Source organism: Pelodiscus sinensis, chromosome 21, assembly GCF_052426305.1.
Source record: "Pelodiscus sinensis isolate ZL-2025 chromosome 21, ASM5242630v1, whole genome shotgun sequence".
Taxonomy (NCBI): Eukaryota; Metazoa; Chordata; order Testudines; family Trionychidae; genus Pelodiscus; species Pelodiscus sinensis.
In genome coordinates, this window is record NC_143072.1 from 6,838,810 (window position 1) to 6,857,505 (window position 18,696).

An 18,696-nucleotide genomic window follows, 5' to 3' on the forward strand; every position below is an offset into this window, starting at 1 on the left:
GCCCCTTCCGGAAAAGGGGCCAGTGTAGACGTAGCCACAGACTTTGGGTTGGTTTTCTATAATTAAACTGACACTTTGACATTCAAAATGTATTTCTTCTTTTTATATGCTTCCGTATGCCTACACTAGAGATTGTTTTTACATTGCATGTCTTTTATATGCCATATGCATCAGAAAGTACTAAGTTTGGTACCAGTTGTGACTCTAGAAACTTAGGCTATGTCTAGACTGCAGGCTTCTTTCGGAAGAAGCTTTTTCAGAAGAGTTCTTCTGAAAAAACTTCTTCCGAAAGAGAACATCCACACTGCAAAAGAGCATTGAAAAACCAATCTGCTTTTTCGAAAGAGAGCATCCACGCTGAATGGACGCTATCTCACATTTAAGCTGTGATTACTATGGATGGAGTGGCCACCAGGGCATGTGCTTTTTCCTCTTTCCCCTTCTTTCAAAAGAACTCCCTCTTCCCCGTCCACACACACCTTTTTCCAAAAGAGCTCTTTCAGAAAAAGGCTTCTTCCTCGTAGAATGAGGATTATGAACGCTGGAAAATCCCCTGTTCTTTCGATTTTTTTTTTTCAGAAGAACGCAATTGCAGTGTGGACGTAATTGAAGTTTTTTCGGAAAAAGGGCCGTGTTTCTGAAAGAACTCTGTAGTGTAGACATACCCTTAGAGCCATTATGTGTTCAATAGTACAGCATACACAGTACAGAAAACTTAATTAAATGACCAGCAGTTCCCAATAAGTAGAAATACTTATAGGTTACGTCTAGATTGCATCCCTTTTTCGTAAAAGGGATGCAAATTAGACGTATCACAATTGCTAATGAAGCGGGGATTTAAATCTCCCCGCTTCTTTAGCATAAAAATGGCTGCCGCTTTTTTTCGGCACGGAGCTTTGCCGGAAAAAAGCGCCAGTCTAGACGCGGATCTTGTGGAAAATAAAGCCTTTTCCGAAAGATCCCTTATCCCATAGTGCACGATATTTAGGCTCTGCTGAACAAATCAGAAATCTCTCCATTGCTAGCTATAAAAGTGGAAGGATTCAGCTAGTCCAAGGGGAATGTTTCGTAACTGCATGCAGCCAGCTCAGATTGAGATGGCAAGGCTGAGCCACAGGAAGGGGGGAAACTGAAGGGTGCAGCTTGCAGCAATTTTAAACTACATTGGCTGATTAAACTGGTCGACTGATCGCATTTTGCAGTGTTCACAACAACCCACTCAAGCTTGCAGGAGGCAAAATCACTAACATCAGCCATGGTATTTCTTTGATTCTTTTAACAGTGTTGGTGACCTTTTACTTTTTCAATGAAACAGCGCCCTGTATACTGCAGGGAAATCTACCTGGTCTCCTGCTACTCTGCAGAGGGCTGGCTCTTCATGTTTGCTCTAACCCTCTCATTTTTTGCTAAGAGGACAGAGTGATAAAAAGCCTGGGAAGCAGAGATAGTCCAAAGAGAGGGAAGACCCGATGGGCAAAAAGGTAAAATGCATTTAGGAGACAGGGTAAAGCCAATAAAGATTAATTTTCTCTGCTGTTGGGAATCACTTGACACAGGAGAGTTTGGAAGGGAGACTACAGAGCCAGAGTTTGACTCTTCCATCCTGTTGGTTTGATCTGTACCAAACCATTTCAAATTGCAGCATAAATTAGAGTAGCCTAGGCACTATCCTAGGTTGTGTGACTTGGCTGCGATCCCAGAGAAAATGCTTCAGACACACCCAGAGCCATCCTTCCCATATGCAATATTCGCAGCTGTGTAGGGCACCCAAAAATTTGGGGCACCACTGAGTCTTAGGCTATGTCTACACTGCATTCTAAACTTGAAATAAGTTAGGGTATGTTTACACTAGCCCCCAGTTCGAACTAGGGAAGCTAATGTAGGCATTTGAAGTTGCAAATGAAGCCCGGGATTTAAATATCCCGGGCTTTATTTGCATCTTCCCGTCCGGGCACCATTTTTAAATCCCCTTAGTCCGAACTAACTGCCCGCGGCTACACACAGCAGTCAAACGTTAACTCGAACTAAGTCCTTAGTTCGAGTTAACTGTTACACCTCATAGAATGAGGAGGAATGAGGTGTGACAGTTAACTCGAACTAAATACTTAGTTCGAGATAATGTTTGACTGCCGTGTGTAGCCGCAGGCAGTTAGTTCAGACTAAGGGGATTTAAAAATAGCGCTCGGATGGGAAGATGCAAATAAAGTCCGGGATATTTAAATCCCAGGCTTCATTTGCAACTTCGAATGCCTACATTAGCCTCCCTAGTTCGAACTAGGGGGCTAGTGTAGACATACCCTTTTGTACTTATTTCGAGTTTATTTTGAAATAGGCTATTTAAGGCACTAGTCCATAATAAGGCACGACGGTTACAGGGATGCCAGAATAGCGGGTGCTTTTAAAGACATGGCATTGTTGTTTCGGGATACTTCTGCTATCCCAAAAGAGCAATGCAGTCTAGACGTACCCTTACAAGTGAAAAAGCCTGCCAGAGCTATTGGCAGACACTGAAACTGTGAAAGAGCCGTTCAAGTGGTAATCAAGCCATTTAAGAAGCACTTGCCAACCCTAGATATATACTGTCAGTTTCCAAATTTACTCTGTTAAACTAAAATCTGTAGACTAACATTTGCTTTAAAACGGTTTTATTAGCGTGTTGCTGAAGATTATAAAATCACATCTCTAAAAAATGTCACCCCCTCCACTCTGCCATTGGGCATAGGGGCACCAATGTAAGAGTGTGTCTAGACTACAGGGTTTTGTCGACAAAAGTGGACTTTTGTTGACAAAACTAAACCTGTGTCTACACTACCGCTGAGTTCTGTCGATATAACGTCGACAGAACTCAGCAGTTTTGTCGACGCTGGTAAACCTCATTTTACGAGGAATAACGCCTTCTGTCAACAGAGTTCTGTCGACAGAAAGCGTTATTGCATCTAAACTGTCCTTTGCATCTACACTGCCATGTCGACAAAGCAGCTTGCTTTGTCGACAGAACTGAATGTAGTCTAGATGCTCTTTGTCGACAGAAGCTTTGTCGACAGTATCTGTCGAAAAAACTTCTGTCGACAAAAGCCTGTAGTCTAGGCATACCCTAATAGTACTGTGTAGGGCCCCATAAATCCTTAGGATATCCCTGAACATCCAAAGGCAATTCCTATTCAGCAGTGGCATAGGCCCCAGTTATGCTGGCTTTACACCTTCTGTGTGTGTACTCTCTCCCCTGGAACGTTCAGCAGGCTAGCTGTGGCTATACATCTACCTTCCAGCTCATTGGTCTGCCTCAGTGCCTCAAAGGAGCTGGCTGGGGCAGCTGTTACTGAGGCAAATGTTACTAACAAACATCCAACCAGGAAAGGGTGTGAAGAGCCTGTCTAAAACATTGATTAGGAAATTAAGAACAAAGATATAGAAGTGGGGGTGTCATTTCAGTGGGTGCTTAAGTCCCCCTTTCTAAGGCAGAGAGGCACTTCAGACTCTAAGGCTATGTCCACACTGCACAGTTTTGTCAGAAAAATGGCCATTTTTCTGACAAAACCTGAGTTACGTCCACACGGCAATCACGTTCTTCCGAAAGTAAATCGAAAGGACAGAGGAGGTTTTCCGGCGTTGGTAACCCTTTTTCTACGAGGAAGAAGCCTTTTTCCGAAAGAGCTCTTTCGCAAAAAGGCGTGTGTGGACGGGGAAGAGGGCGTTCTTTTGAAAGAAGAGGAAAGAGGAAAAAGCACAGGTGCCCTGGTGCCACTCCATCCATAGTAATCACAGCTGAAATGGGAGAGAGCGTCCATTCAGTGTGGATGCTATTTTTTGAAAAAGCAGATTGATTTTTCGATGTGATTTTGCAGTGTGGACGTTCTCTTCTGGAAAAGCTTCTTCCGAAAGAAGCCTGCAGTGTAGACATAGCCTAAGACACTTTGGAAAATGGTATTTAAGTGCCTTAGTCACTTTTGAACATTTTGCCCTGGCAGTAACACAATGGCAACATCCCGGTCGAAGACTTGTCCTTTTAGTCACTCCCTTAAGTCTTCTAACAGCTCCCTGAAATTTCTTTTTCCCAAATTAACATTGACCAGGCCTAAAACTTTTCTGGCTTATTGCGTTTCCTACTAGCTGCTTCTCTGAGATGTCCTGTACCCGTGAGCTCTGCTAGCGTTCACCAGTGACAAGAGCTGATGAATGCACTACATTCTCTGGAAATGATTGCTCCTTTTGAATGGGCTCTCTGGGTTTTTTCCTCTAGAAGAATTGAAGGGCCCCCTGGAAGAGTATGTCAACAAACGATACCCAGGGCTTGTGAAGGTGGTGCGCAACCAGAAAAGAGAAGGCCTGATCCGTGCTCGGATTGAAGGTTGGAAGGCTGCCACTGGACACATCACTGGATTCTTTGATGCTCATGTAGAATTCACTGCAGGCTGGTAGGTATAATAATAAAAAAAATCAGGCGTAATGATTTCATGATCTGGTTAGATTATCGACTGTATATTTTTTTGTCCGTCTGTCTGTCTGTTCGAGAACGCCTCCTAAACAGTGAGAGCTAGGATGGTAGACAGTTTCCTCGTATCATAACTTAAAGCAAGATCAAGGTTTGGTTGTGCCAGGAGAACGGGATGTGCCTGGAACGGGATTGCTTCTCAGGAAACCACACAGAAAAGAGACAGAATCACCAGACAGGTGAAAGTGGATGGCTGGGAATGCCCCTCTCCCTCCCATCCAGGTCTGCCTCAGCCCTGAGCCTCCCACCCTCCAGGTGCCCTATAGAAAGGGGGGGTGGCCCCCTCCCACATTTGTACAGGAACATTGCTGGCAGTTCCCTTCATCAGGGTGTGAGGGAAAAGTGCACACCCTGGCTAGAGAGTACAGGGGGCAGACAGTCCGTGCACTTTGCTCTTGCTCCCTGACAGGGACAGGGAGGGGAAGAGCAAGCAGCTTTGGTCTCGGGTGGGGGCGATTTGCCCCCTATCCACCCTTCCCACCCTGCCTCCACATACACCCATCGTGTCCTTGCTAGAACCCCTCCCCATCCTGCACCTCAGACTTCTGTAACACCTACACCCCCAGCTCCCTGCCCTGAGTCCCTCATTAAGGACTCGAGCAACGCCAGGCAAATGTGCTAGTAAGGGAACAAATCAGGCATGTTGAACATGCATAATTGAGCATGGACATTCTTGCAAGTGTGTCCATTAAATTAATAAAGTAGGTCCTTCCTTAAATCCAAGGTACTGTGGATTGTGTGAGGCCTGCTACAGCCCCTGTTTTCTGTACCCCTCCTAGCCTCCACTCATATTTTATTTTGTTCAGCTCAGTGCCCCTTCCTTGACCTGAGTGAATTCTGTAAGCTAAAAAGACGAGGCGGCAGGGAATTGAAAAAGAGAATGGTTCCAATGTTACAGTCCTTTCTACCTTTATCTCTCTGGGGAAGGTTTATGTTTTGTATTGGTTTGATTCTTCTTAAATTGAAAATAAGTTCAAAAGTGCAAGGACAGCAGAAAGTATTTCAAAGGGACTCTTTCAGAGGGATTGATGCATCTAGAGCTCAAAGTATCAGAGGAAATTCTATTACGTTTCTCAGTCTGCACAATAAGAAGGTTCCACAAATGATAGTTTTCAACAAAATGTGTATTTAAAAATATGGTCTGTGCTTAGAATACTGGAGACAGGAGAGGCTAATGCACATTTCATTGTGTGACATGAAAAGAGGAAAAGAAAAACTCATCTACCAGGAAAATGTTATCACCTGCAAATAGAAAACACATTCTCATGTCGAGTTATCACATTTTTTGTGTGGCTAAGGACATGGGCAGAGGCTGTTTCTAATACCAGTACCTGTATTCACTCCTAAAGGCTGCAATGGTTAGGCTGCTAGCTTTTCAAAACTCAATTTTATGCATGTGTATGGGAAGCTGTAATTGACTGTACGCACTGTTGAAGCAGCTTTTTCTAGCAGTAAGGGACAAGAGCAGCAGATTGCTCCTTTGACTGCATTATGAGCTTGATCTTGGCAGACTCTGAGCACCTTCAGCACTCAGTGAAGGAATTAAGATGGCTTAGCACTTAGGCAGAAGGAGCCCTGTCTGTTGGGAACCCATCCCCCCAACTCTGAACACTCCCAGCTGGCTGAGACACAGGCTTGTAGTTCAGAATATTGTGGCTTGGGTCCCTGTCTGGTTTTCCGTGTGCATGTTTCAAGGATAAAAAAGGGTTATCCAGATCCTTTCCGTAGTGGGTGGGCAAACTGGATGCAATGCCCCAGATATGGCTCCACAGTAGTGAAGAGTGGGAAATAATAGCTGGAGGCAAACGTGCAGTGTTCTAAATAAAAAATGTGTATCCACATCTGCATCTGCAAAAATGAGCCTTGGATATCTGCATGGATGAGGATGCCATGGACATAAAGCAGAGAGCCATAGATTTGCAGGGCTCTACGCATAGCCTCCTTGCCTATATTTACTTGTATTTAGAGACATGTTTTCAGAAGGGAGGGTGGGGAAAGATGAGGCAAACTGCAACCAGAAGGTTTCCCTATGCAAATATCCACCTGTGGAAGCACGTCAAGGTTTTCAAGGGAAATTTAAACATTCACATTGGGAAATCTAGTCCTTATTGGCATGCTTTCAGAATGTCGGATGACAGTATTGACAAACTGGCTCTTATCATCTAATCTAATCCGTAGATTGCCTGGTTCGATACCTTCTTTAAAACACAGATGAATCCATGTTTAATACCACTTTGTACCTAAGTCAAGCCACTACAAAATGCATCACAGGCTGTGTCTAGACTACATGCCTCTGTCGTCAGAGGCATGTAGATTAGACACATAGGCAAAAGCAAATGAAGCCGCGATTTAAATGATCGCGGCTTCATTTAAATTTACATGGCTGCCGCGCTGAGCCGACAAACAGCTGATCAGCTGTTTGTCCGCTCAGCGCGCTAGTCTGAACGCTCCCCTGCCGACATCAAAGCCCTTTGTCGGCAGCCCCGTTATTCCTCGTGGGATGAGGTTTACCGGGGCTGCCGACAAAGGGCTTTGATGTCGGCAGGAGAGCGTCCAGACTAGCACGCTGAGCGGACAAACAGCTGATCAGCTGTTTGTCCGCTCAACGTGGCAGCCATGTAAATGTAAATGAAGCCGCGATCATTTAAATCGCGGCTTCATTTGCCTTTGCCAAAACAACAAATCTACATGGCTCCATCGACGGAGCCATGTAGTTTAGACGTACCCACAGAGTCATAGAAAACTAGGGCTGGCAGAGACCTCAGCAGGTCACCCAGTCCAGTTCCCCGCTCAAAGTTGGACCAACTGCAACTAAATCATCCCAGCCAGGGCTTTGTCAAGCCGGGACTTAAAAAACTCCTGGGATGGAGATTCTATCACATTCCTATGTAACCTATTCCAGTGCTTCACTACCCTCTAGGAATATCGTTTTTCTTAATAACTTAATAATACCACAACTCCATTGTTCTTCGTTCTGTCATCTGCTACCACTGAGAACAGCCTTTCTCCATCCGCTTGAAATACCCCCTTCAGGTGGTTAAAGGCTGCTGTCAAATCCCCCCTCACTCTTCTCTTCTGCAGACTAAATAAGCCCAACTCCCTCAGCCTTTCCTCATCAGTCATGTGCTCCAGCCCCTGAATCATTTTTGTAGCCCACTGCTGGACTCTCTCAAATTTATCCAGATCCTTTCTGTAGTGGGGGGAGGGAGGAGGGAGGAACTGGATGCAACAGTCCACATATGGCTCCACCAGTGGTGAAAAGTGGAAAATAATTACTTCCCTCATTTTGCTAGCAATGCTCCTACTAATGCAGCCCGATATGCCGTTAGCCTTCTTGGCAAGAAGGGCGCACTGTATACTGTGGTGTTTCTGCATGCAAGGAACATCTCCGGCTCCGGAGGGGCTCATAAAGCCGCCATACCTTGCATTCTTTTCGGTTTGTGAAATTGCCTTTTTGTGTGTCATGTGGTATCCTCCACCGAGTCCGTGAATTTTGCACCGGAATATTCAACTGCATAAGAAAGAGCCTAAACCCTAGCACTCCTGGGTATGTTGTTATTTGAATTCATGTACAGCCACTGTCCCCTGTAGCCTAATTGATAATAGTTTCTCGAAATTGATGTGTTCATGCTTCTCCCTGGCAGAAAATAGCATGAAGTGGAAGCTCAGAAACTTCTAATGCCTCCCAGGTGGCTGACAAAGCTGCATTGCAGACCTTAAGAAGGATCCATTTAGTCTCAGAAAACGGAAGAACTTTCCTTTGCCTCTGGTATCCGTGTTCACGTCCCACTCTCCAAAAGGGTTTATCAGAGGGTGGTTTAATGGACTGAGCCCAGCGTTGTGAGTCAGGGACTCTCCAATTTAAATGTAGGCTTTGGCACCGACTAGCTGTATGGCCTAGTGCAAGTCACTTAACCTCTGCTGGCTGGAGTCTGCTGTCTCCTTCACCTCTGGGCTGTGTCTAGACTGGCCAGTTTTTCCAGAAAATCAGCCGCTTTTCCGGAAAAACTTGCCAGCTGTCTACACTGGCTGCTTGAATTTCCGCAAAAGCCCTGACGATCTCATGTAAGATTGTCAGTGCTTTTGCAGAAATACTGTGCTGCTCCCGTTCGGGCAAAAGTCTTTTTCCGAAAAATTTTGCGCAAAAGGGCCAGTGTAGACAGCAGAGATTTGTTTTCCGCAAAAAAGCCCCGATCGCGAAAATGGCGAAAAATCGCAAAAAAGGTGCTTTTGCGGAAAAGTGTCCTGCCAATCTAGACACGCTTTTTCGAAAATGCTTTTAACGGAAAACTTTTCCGTTAAAAGCATTTCCGGAAAATCATGCCAGTGTAGACGTAGCCCTGTAGTTTCAACAAGTCAGAGGAATGATGTCATCTTAAGTGGGAACAGAAATGGGTCCTTTTTCTTTGTCCTTTCTGACAGGGATGCTGTCTGAGCTAGCAGAAATAAGGTTTTCACGATGGCTAAGTTGGAGGTGTGATTGCCTTGGCTTTGGTGTGGGCTGGCATTGTGAGCAGCATTCCCTGTAAGGTGTCTGCTTGTGCAACCATTCAGGAGAGATTCAAATTCTGCTTACCTGATTGTCAGGGCCGTACAGCTAGGTTTTTGCTTCTACTGGTGGTGCACATTCCACATGCCTCCGTGCACATAGAAAAATTATTCTGCACATGTATGGAAAAGAATAGCAGCAACACTGATTGTGAGTACAGATGCAGAGTCCCTGGCAGACTTTGGCAGCCCACACTGAAAACATATGGCCGTGCCTTTATTGCTTAGTTGTTAGCCATGCTGGGTACGCCATCCTGTGCTACAGTCACATTGTCAACTGAAGCAGACACACAACCTAAGTGTTGCCATCCGGCATGGGGGTTGTTAAAGTGCTGTCCATGTCCATGTGTGTTGCAACAGCACTCCATGCCCCTTTTCTGTTTCCTTCCTTTTGCCTTTTAGGGCTGAGCCTGTTCTTTCGCGAATCCAGGGAAACCGGAAAAGGGTTATTCTTCCATCAATCGACAATATCAAGCAGGACAACTTTGAGGTGCAGCGCTACGAGAACTCTGCCCATGGATACAGCTGGGAGTTATGGTGCATGTACATTAGCCCACCCAAAGACTGGTGGGATGCTGGTGACCCTTCCCTGCCAATCAGGTACGTGGTGGAGCTGGGGACATGTCTGGCAATCAGAGAGCCAGTGAAATGGTACGATTTGTGGAATGAGGGAGAAGGCAACAGTGCTGAAACTAGGGATTTCACTTTTCCAGGTGGAGGAACATTATTTCACATTGCAGTCACACTCAGGGTACCAACAAGGGATCGGGTCCTACTGCATGACATAAGCACAGGTTTTTATGGCTGATTTTAAAATGTGTCTTTACAGGAAAGCAATTCAGGTGATTATATTTATTGTCAACTCTTTTAATTCATGGGAAATCAGATGATTTTTCTCCTAGAATCTAGTTTGTTGGACAACATCTAAGCAACCACTGGAGTGTACTTATCTGCTGCCGTATATTGCTCTTTTATAATATGTTGCTATGGACTTGGCTGCAAGGAAAGGGTTACCGTTCTGCATATTTTGCCTCCTTTTGAGAAAACACCTACATTTTATCGCAACTCCAGGGACACAATAGCTAAGCCTTTAATCCATTTTCTTTACTTATGGATTTAAAGCCCGGCTGACAGCAGAAGGATGGGGATATCATCTCATTAAAAAGGTATATCCTGGAAAAATCTGTCTCAGGCAAAACTGGGGGTATGTCTACACTGCAAAGTTTTTTTCAGAAAAACGGCCATTTTTCCGAAGAAACTTCAATTACGTCCACACTGCCCTCGCGTTCTTCCGAAAGAAAAGTGAAAGAACAGAGGGGTTTTTCTGACATTGGTAATCCACATTCTATGAGGAAGAAGCCTTTTTCCAAAAGAGCTCTTTTGGAAAAAAGTGCATGTGGACGGGGACGAGGGAGTTCTTTTGAAAGAAGAGGGAAGAGGAAAAAGCACAGGTGCCCTGGTGGCCATTCTGTCCATAGTAATCACAGCTGAAATGCGAGATAGCATCCATTCAGTGTGGACACTATCTTTCAAAAAAGCAGATTGATTTTTCGATGCGCTTTTGTAGTGTGGACACTCTCTTTCGGAAGAATTTTTTTTGGAAGATCTCTTCCGGAAAAGCTTCTTCTGAAAGAAACCTGCAGTCTAGACATAGCCTGGGCTAACGGAGACAGACCTAATGGCTGGAATCTGAAGCCAGACAAATCTAAACGGGAAATAAAGCAGGTTTATTTAACCGAATGTGGGAATAACCATTGAAACAAAGGACCAGGGGAAATGGCAGATTGTCCATCTCTTGGCATCTTCAAATCTAGACTTAGATACTTTTCTGGAAGTGATGTTTTAGCCAAACACAGGTGCAATACAGGGAGAACTGGGTGAAATGTAATGGCTTGTGATACACAGGAGGTCAGATTAGATGATGCAATGTTGCCTTCTGTCCTTCAGCTGTAGGAATCTGGGTTCTAAGGACATGCTGACCACACGGTCACCCCTAGCGTTTCCTGTTCCACAGTAACATTTCAGTGAGCAAAATGATGCATATGGAAGTCGTAGCAATGCAGAAGATGACAAATGCAAGTGGGATGCTTAGCTCCCATGGACTTTACAGTGGGACCTGTGCTCCAAATTTCCTAATATACCTTTGAAGGTCTTCTCTGAAGAACCTTAAAAGACCAGAAGAGAACACAACTGGTGGGAATGTCGGTCTGTTTTTGCTGTGGTTCACTTATGAATAGCATTATTATTACTGGTACATTACTGTTCCTATCTTGATGCTGCACGGCCTCAGTATTGGTTGATGTGGCTCTTCATAGTATACAGAAACTGGTGCATTCCTTCCTCCTAAGAATTTACATTATAGAAAGATACGGGATGTAGGAAAAGGGAGTGAAAGGGAAATTGGTGTTCCCTGTAAGCTGAGCACTTGGGTGGTCAACCAGGAGAGATTCAAATGCGGCTCAGCTGATTAGCAGAGCAACCCCAGCTAGCAGCATGGCTACGTCTACACTGGCCCCTTTTTCGAAAGGGGCATGCTAATTTTAAACTTCGGAATAGGGAAATCTGCGGGGGATTTAAATATCCCCCGCGGGATTTAAATAAAGATGTCCGCCGCTTTTTTCCGGCTTGGGGAAAATCCGGAAAAAAAGCATCTAGACTGGCCCAATCCTCTGGAATAAAGCCCTACTTCAAAGTAGGAATAAGAGATCCTCTGGAATAGGGCTTTATTCTGGAGGATCGGGCCAGTCTAGACGCTTTTTTCTGGCTTTTCCCCAAGCCGGAAAAAAGCGGCGGACATCTTTATTTAAATCCCGCGGGGGATATTTAAATCCCCCGCGGATTTCCCTATTCCGAAGTTTAAAATTAGTATGCCCCTTTCGAAAAAGGGGCCAGTGTAGACGTAGCCCATGTGTTTCTACTGGTGGTGCACATCTGCACATGCTTTGATGCACATAACAAAATTTATTCCTCACCTGGATGGAAAAAATAGAGGGGACGTTGGCAATAATATATCTGATCTCTGTTAATGCACGAATAGACATTTCTATCATTTCCCCTCGCCTACACCTAGCTGTCATTTGTTGATAGATTTCTTATTGGTATCAAAGGGGATTGGTAGGTTTGGAGCAGACTTCCATGAACAGAGAGCTGCCTGGAAGCACAAAGACCTCAGCAGGAAAGTGTTCCGAAGAAGGCTGGCAATGTGTGCAGCGTGGACGAGAGGGGCCACACACTCAGAGGGAGGAGAGGCTGACCGAGGAGGCAGAGGGCTGTGCAGGGCTGAGGTGTCAAAGGCTGGCTATGAACAGTAGGGATGAGGTGATCAGGCCAGGAAACCATAGGCAAGTAGCAGATTGCACCGGAGTGTGCGGTATGGGGGGGGGAAGGGGCAAAACGGAGAAGTTGCAGCAGTTGCAAGGGCTGTGGGTGAGGTATAGGCAGAAAAACAAGGCCCGATTTCAGGTGCAAATCAAACACAGCCTGAATGTGTGTGCGAGGGAGAAGGCGGAGTCAGAGATAACCCCCAGACTGCGGGCCTGAGACCGAGAAAGGGAGGAGTGGAGTGGATTTTGGAGGAAAGATAAGGAGTCCAGCCAGGGGCGGCCCAAGGCAGGCTGCCGGCAGCTGGCGCCCTAGGCGGAATGTGCGATCGGCACCCCCGCCTCCACAGCCCTCAATGGTATGATGTCATCATTGGGTGCCCCGTTTAACGCGGCACTCTAGGTGACGGCCGAGTCGGCCTATACGCATGGGCCACCCCTGAGTCCGCCTGCTCTGACTACTTCTTACCTCACGCATCATCTCTCTAGCCGCTGCTTTCTGCATGAGTCAGGAGTCAGTCGCTGGCCCTGTCTCTCATGCTAGGGCAGCTAATCCAGTGTCCCCGCCAGGTAGCTCACACTTCTAAATGAATGTAAGACCAGAGCAGGTCTCTTTTTATCCAGTTCTGCATTTTCCTACCCTTGCTGCTGTTTATGGGTATGTGGTAGCTCTCCCATGTAGTTCTGGGCGCATCTCTGGAAGGAGGCCAGATACTTCTCTTCAGATAAAGAGGTTATCAGGGTTTTTTTTCCCCCAAGAAAGCGAATGGCGAATACAGAAGATCATCCAGTAGTTGCTTCTGCTGTTAAGGAGCGGGATCTCTGAGTGGGGGTTCCCCAGCTATGGAATTCGTTGAGGCCAAGAATGCAACGAGGTTGAAAAACGGTTTGGACATTTATATGGATTTTGAGACTATCTAGAGCTGATCATTAATTCTATGGATGCCATGGCTTTGTGGAGCATTGGAAGGTGTGGTGCTTTGTATACAAGTGGTCGGAGGTTTATATGCCATCTGATCTGTCTCAGAGCAGATCAACACTCTCCACAGGAGTTAGGGGGTTGGTGCAGAAATGCTTGGGTCAGGGTCTTTAACCTAGGTCAGACTAGATTGTCATCATGGTCACATCTGACCATAAACTTTACACATGATTAAAAAAAAATGAGGAAATGATATTAAACCCCATTCTTGAGGGTTTAAGACAATCGCAAATGATCAGCGATCGGGAGAAGCCCTGATGTGGAGGGCAGATGAGCTCAAATCTGCCTCCTTCTGGCAGCTTTTGGGTTCACGTCAGTGCTGGGGCCATTCCCATGTTTCTGACTGCACTTTTGCAATTGTGAAAGACACTAAGGAGGACAAAACAGAAAAGCAGAGGTCTGTGATGATACACTGTGGACCCACACTGTCTACACAGCATATTTTCTGCCACAAAAACTTGCAAACGAGGGACTCATTAGCATGAGTCACGATGTCATTAGCATATTTCCTGCCGATCCTTTTTGCGCGAGGGGTTTTTGCGCAAAAAGAAGCAGTGTAGCCACTTCTAGTTTGCGAAAAAAAAACCCTTTTACGCAAGATCCTCCTGGAAAGCCATAAGGTTCTTGCGCAAAAGGGTTTTTTTGTGCAAAACGGAAGGAGCTACACTGCTTCTTTTTGCGCAAAAGCCCCTTGCGCAAAAAGAATCGGCCGGAAATATGCTAATGACATCGCGACTCATGCTAATGAGTCCCTCATTAGCATATGTTCTGCAGCAAAAACATGCAGCAAAAGGTGCACGCAGCAAAAACATGCAGCAAAAGCCTAGCCGCAGCAAAAGGTGTCAGTACAGTCATTTGTCTTCATTTCATTAGGGAGTCCAGTCCCATGGAGACTGGCCCCTCAGGCTGAGAAGAGGTGAATCACTAGAAAGCAAGAGTCAAAGGCTTAGGGAGACCGTGGCTTGCAGGGCACAGTGCTTTCTTTCCACTGGCTATCTCTGGAAGCAGGATGCCAAATCAGAGCCGGGTGCCTCAGAGTGGTGTTAAATAATTGAACAACTTGCTATAACAGCATGATGACTTTGGAATAGGAGAAGCATTATGAAGAAGATGAGTGTGTAATATACTGCCTCTTCCCAGGATAATGGGTGATTGCTGACAAAGAGACATAAACAGCTTCTAGGAGCAGGCAGAGGAGCAGTATTTGCTCTGTAATACCGGGCTCTGAACATTTTATGGCAATGTTGACTTGGAAGGAATCGCTCCATTTTACTCTGTAATCGTCAGTTAGTTGGTACCAGCAAGGAAATGGCCAGCAATGTCTGGGGTGCCATGCCAGCTATTTGTAGCCAGGACAGCGTTTTGGAAAGACACAGCACGTACCACCCCCAGCCTCCCACGGAGCTGCCTCTCCTCTGGCTCCCTCTGTCCAGCCCCCAGGAGAACAGAACCAGGGGTGGCAGCGGAGCCTGCTCCTCCCAGCGGGGAAAGGAGCCCCAACACTGCCCCCCCTCCTGGCCCTGTCCTCCATCAGGGCTGCTGGTGTAGAGCTGGAGGAGAGTGGGTGGAAGGGCAAGGGGCAGAGATGGAGCTGCTGTGCCTTTCCACAGTGGCAAGGGCAGAGTGGGGGAAAGCCGAACAGTCGGGAGCTCCGCCAGCTGCTGTACCCTCCCCAGACCCCTCTCTCTTCCCCGGTAAGATGGGATGGGGGAGGGGAGAGAGCATGGGGGGCCTGGGCTGGGGGTGAGGTGAAGTTGTGTGGGGAAGTCACATGGTCCCCCTTACTTGGTGTCCTCTGCCCCTTGTACCAGAAAGGAAGGAAATAATTTTGCTTTCACCCTTGGCACTTATGAAGTTATTGGTATGAGACAGGAGCCTGGAGCCATCTTGATCTTGGGCCATACTACAGGTGAGTTGTAGTGGGAAAATTACGAATTATAATATGCAAAAGAAGGTTCAGCACATCTTGTCTCTTGCAGACAGTTAACCTTACGATAAAGGATGGGAGATGAGGGAAGGGGGCAGGTATTTTCTTCTCCAGTTTTACATTTTCCACATGCTCGGTTTTTAGTAAAAGTCCTTGAAGAACCTCATATCTGGTTCTGCACAACCTTTATTCTGGACAGAATATTCTGCAGCTGAGGTTGGAAACAGACAGCTGGGATAATATGTTCAGAGGCAAATTTCTCCCGAGGACAACACAAGATAAAATTATCCAGTCAAAGAAAGCTTGATGGCGTACAACTCATCTGTAGTATGGCCCAAGCTCAAGATGACTCCAGGCTCCTGTCTCATACCGATAACTTCAGCACAAAGAAGTATGCTCAGGGCCAGAATTAGAAACAGTTGACCGGGGAGTTTGGAGGGCGCCGGGCTTGGGGTACTGTTTTTGTTTAGTGATGATGGGGAAAAGAGAATGGCTGAAGTAAAATGATTCAGGTATTCCGTATGTGGATTCATTTTTCACTAACCTTCTAGAATGTTCTGGACCTTTGAAGAATCTTTTGGAACTTTCCAAACTATTTTCCTCAAACTTCTTAGAATGTTGTCAGCTCTGCCCTTACGGGTAAGTAAGGGGCAAGGCATCACCAGTCAGTCTTATATGACGGGGATACATCGTGCAGGCAAATTGTGGATCAAAGCCCTGGCACCCTCCAACTGCAATAAAAAAATAAGATATTCAAAAGTTTACCAAACGAAGGGCGGAAGGTGCCACCAAATAGGCGCTTTGCCTGGAGCACCCTTTCATCCTAGGACAAGCCCTGAATAGGCTCTTTAAACGTTTGTCTAGTCTAAGCTTTAAGGAAGCAGGCTCCTCTTTAATTGTCTTTTGTAGCTCAGCTGCCCAGAGAGCTAGTTGGGATTTTACATCACCTACGTCAGGGGTCTCAAACTCAATTAACCTTTGGGCCAATGCCAGTCCTCAAATTCTTCTAGTGGGCCAGTGAGCACCGCCCTCTGGCAGGGCTTGGGAGAGGTGGGGGTCTCTGCATGTTCCTCCCCATGCATCCCCCAGCTCCACCTACCACCCCCGTGTGATTTAAAACCTGTCGGGGTCCCTACCACCACCACTGGCAATGCAATGGGATTAGAATGTGGCTTCCTAGGGTATGTCTAGACTGCATCCCTCTGTCGGCAGAGGGATGCAGATTAGGCAGGGTGACATTGCAAATGAAGCGGGGATTTAAATATCCTGTGCTTAATTTGCATAAAAATGGCCTCCATTTTTGCCAACTCAGCACTTTGTCAGCACAAAGCAGCGGTGTAGAGGGGGATCTGTCGAGAAAGAAAGCCTTTTTTGACAGATCCCTTATGCCTCCTGCAAGGGAGTTGATATCTACGTGCCTCTACCTGACATAGTCTATGAAATTCCTCATCGACCGATCCGCGTCTTGACTGCCGCGTTGTGCCAAGGATCAGCAGAGCTGGCACAGCACGGTGGCCATTTTTATTTTAATGAAGCCGGGGATATTTAAATCCCTGCTTCATTGACTATGTCGGGTAGTCTAATTTACATTCCTCTGCCAGCAGAGGCATGTATTGTAGACATACCTTTATTGTCCATTTGCTAAAAGAGTAATTATTTGAGATGAACTAACGAGGAGTGACGGACTCTGGGACCAAGCACCCATCTTCCTCTTGAATAGCATGAGACCCTGAAAAATGACACAGGTGTAATTTTGGGATTCCATAAAACGTCTCCCCTTTCATGTTTCCTTCTATGATGTGAAGAATTGGCTATAGAAAGATATCCTGCCTTCTAGCACTTTTTTACGCATGCAAACAATTTGTCACTAGATCTTCCTTGCTAAGCTCTCTGAGCTACTATTGACCAACTGTACCGAAATGATTACAATGTAATGGCTCACGTCTAAATGAGAACTCTGACAATGAGAAGTCAGCAAGTGACACTTGAAACAATCCTTCATATAGGTGCTTTAAATCATCACCATTGGACTAGAATTGCATTTCTTGATGGAGTGTTGTGTGTGTGTGTGTGTGCGCACTCACGCAAAACATTGTGTCTGTGTATCCAGTGTTTTGTCATTAATGGTTATTGATCAGCATTTACTGGGAGTTCAAAGAAACATAAGACTTGAAAGGAAGAAAAGAGCCCCAGTACCTCATGTACTGTTCAGGTTGCACCGAAAGGTCACTTGGAAATGCTGGGAAATCACTGATTGATTACCGTGTCTAAACACAGCACATTGCCAAGCTGAAATTTACCTTCTCACGATGCTCAAAGAATTATTAATTTCACAGCTGGTAGAGTCTGAGTTCTAAGCCTTTTACAGGGCAGTGGTTGGCCTTCGAGCCTCCCACAACTGGGACGTTGTTTCGAAAGGTATGATTCTCCTCTCTCCTTCTGTCAGTTCGCTGAAGTCATGTGCCCTGCCATAGAGCCATATCTGGAAGATTTATGGTCAGATACGCTGATCATATGCTATGCACGCCAGCCTTATGCTTTATTAGTACCGATGCATTAGCAGGACGTCTCAGCCTCCGTTCAGAAAAGCAATTAAACACTGGCTTAAATCCTTCCTTAATCCAGAAAGCAGTTCAGCAGATGCTTGAAGTTAAGTCCCTCGATTAGGGACAGTGACCTGACTTGGGACTTGGAGCTGTTGTGTTTCTCTGGCAGTGGTCGTAGAACATTGCCCATCCCTGTGCAGTAGAAGGGAATCTCTTGGGGCGCTGTTGTACGGGCTGTGGGGCAGTTGACAATGTTGTGAGCAGAGCATTCCCAAATGGTTATAATGGGATTTCCAGATGCACCTTTCCACACGACTGGACAGATCAATTCATTCTGCCACGCAGACACGCTGCTGCTTAATACCTTCATTTACTTAGCTGAACAACCACCAAGGATACACTTTATTTTCGAAAGAGGGTATGCAAATTCTCTGGGAATTTGCATATCTTCTTGTGATCTCACTTTCAAAAGCAGGTCTTCAAAAGTGAAAGTAGTCTGGATGCTTTTTTTTTTTTCAGAACCCTCCCCCCCTTTTTTTTTTGAAAAGCAGCTCTTCCGTAAAAAATTAGGTTTACGCGTTTTTTTGAAAAAGGGGGCTTTTTTCCAAAAACACTGTGTCCAGACTACTTTCACTTTCGAAGGACCTGCTTTCAAAAGTGAGATCGGAAGAAGATGTCCAAATTCCCATGCATTATTATTCCTCTTCTGTTATTCCTCTTTTGAAAATAAAGTGAGATTTATACGTACCCTTAATGTCCTTCAGCTATGAAAGCACACGCAGGGTATGTCTACATTGCAGTATTTTTCTGGAAAAACGGCCATTTTTCTGGAAAAACAGTACTTACATACACACTGCCATTGAATTCTTTCAACAGAAAGTCAA

At 45.7% G+C, this 18,696-nt stretch overlaps 1 protein-coding gene across 3 annotated transcripts in view; it reads left to right on the plus strand.

The window, feature by feature from the left end:
- The window catches only part of GALNT17 (polypeptide N-acetylgalactosaminyltransferase 17), a 381,950-nt gene that overhangs the window by 132,995 nt on the left and 230,259 nt on the right, over positions 1 to 18,696 (plus strand). For all 3 annotated transcript variants that reach the window (XM_075905117.2, XM_075905120.2, XM_075905116.2), the window contains exons 5-6: positions 4,241 to 4,415; positions 9,443 to 9,640. In XM_075905117.2, coding sequence (XP_075761232.2) covers positions 4,241 to 4,415; positions 9,443 to 9,640 — 373 coding nt within the window. The remainder of the gene's footprint in view (positions 1 to 4,240; positions 4,416 to 9,442; positions 9,641 to 18,696) is intronic.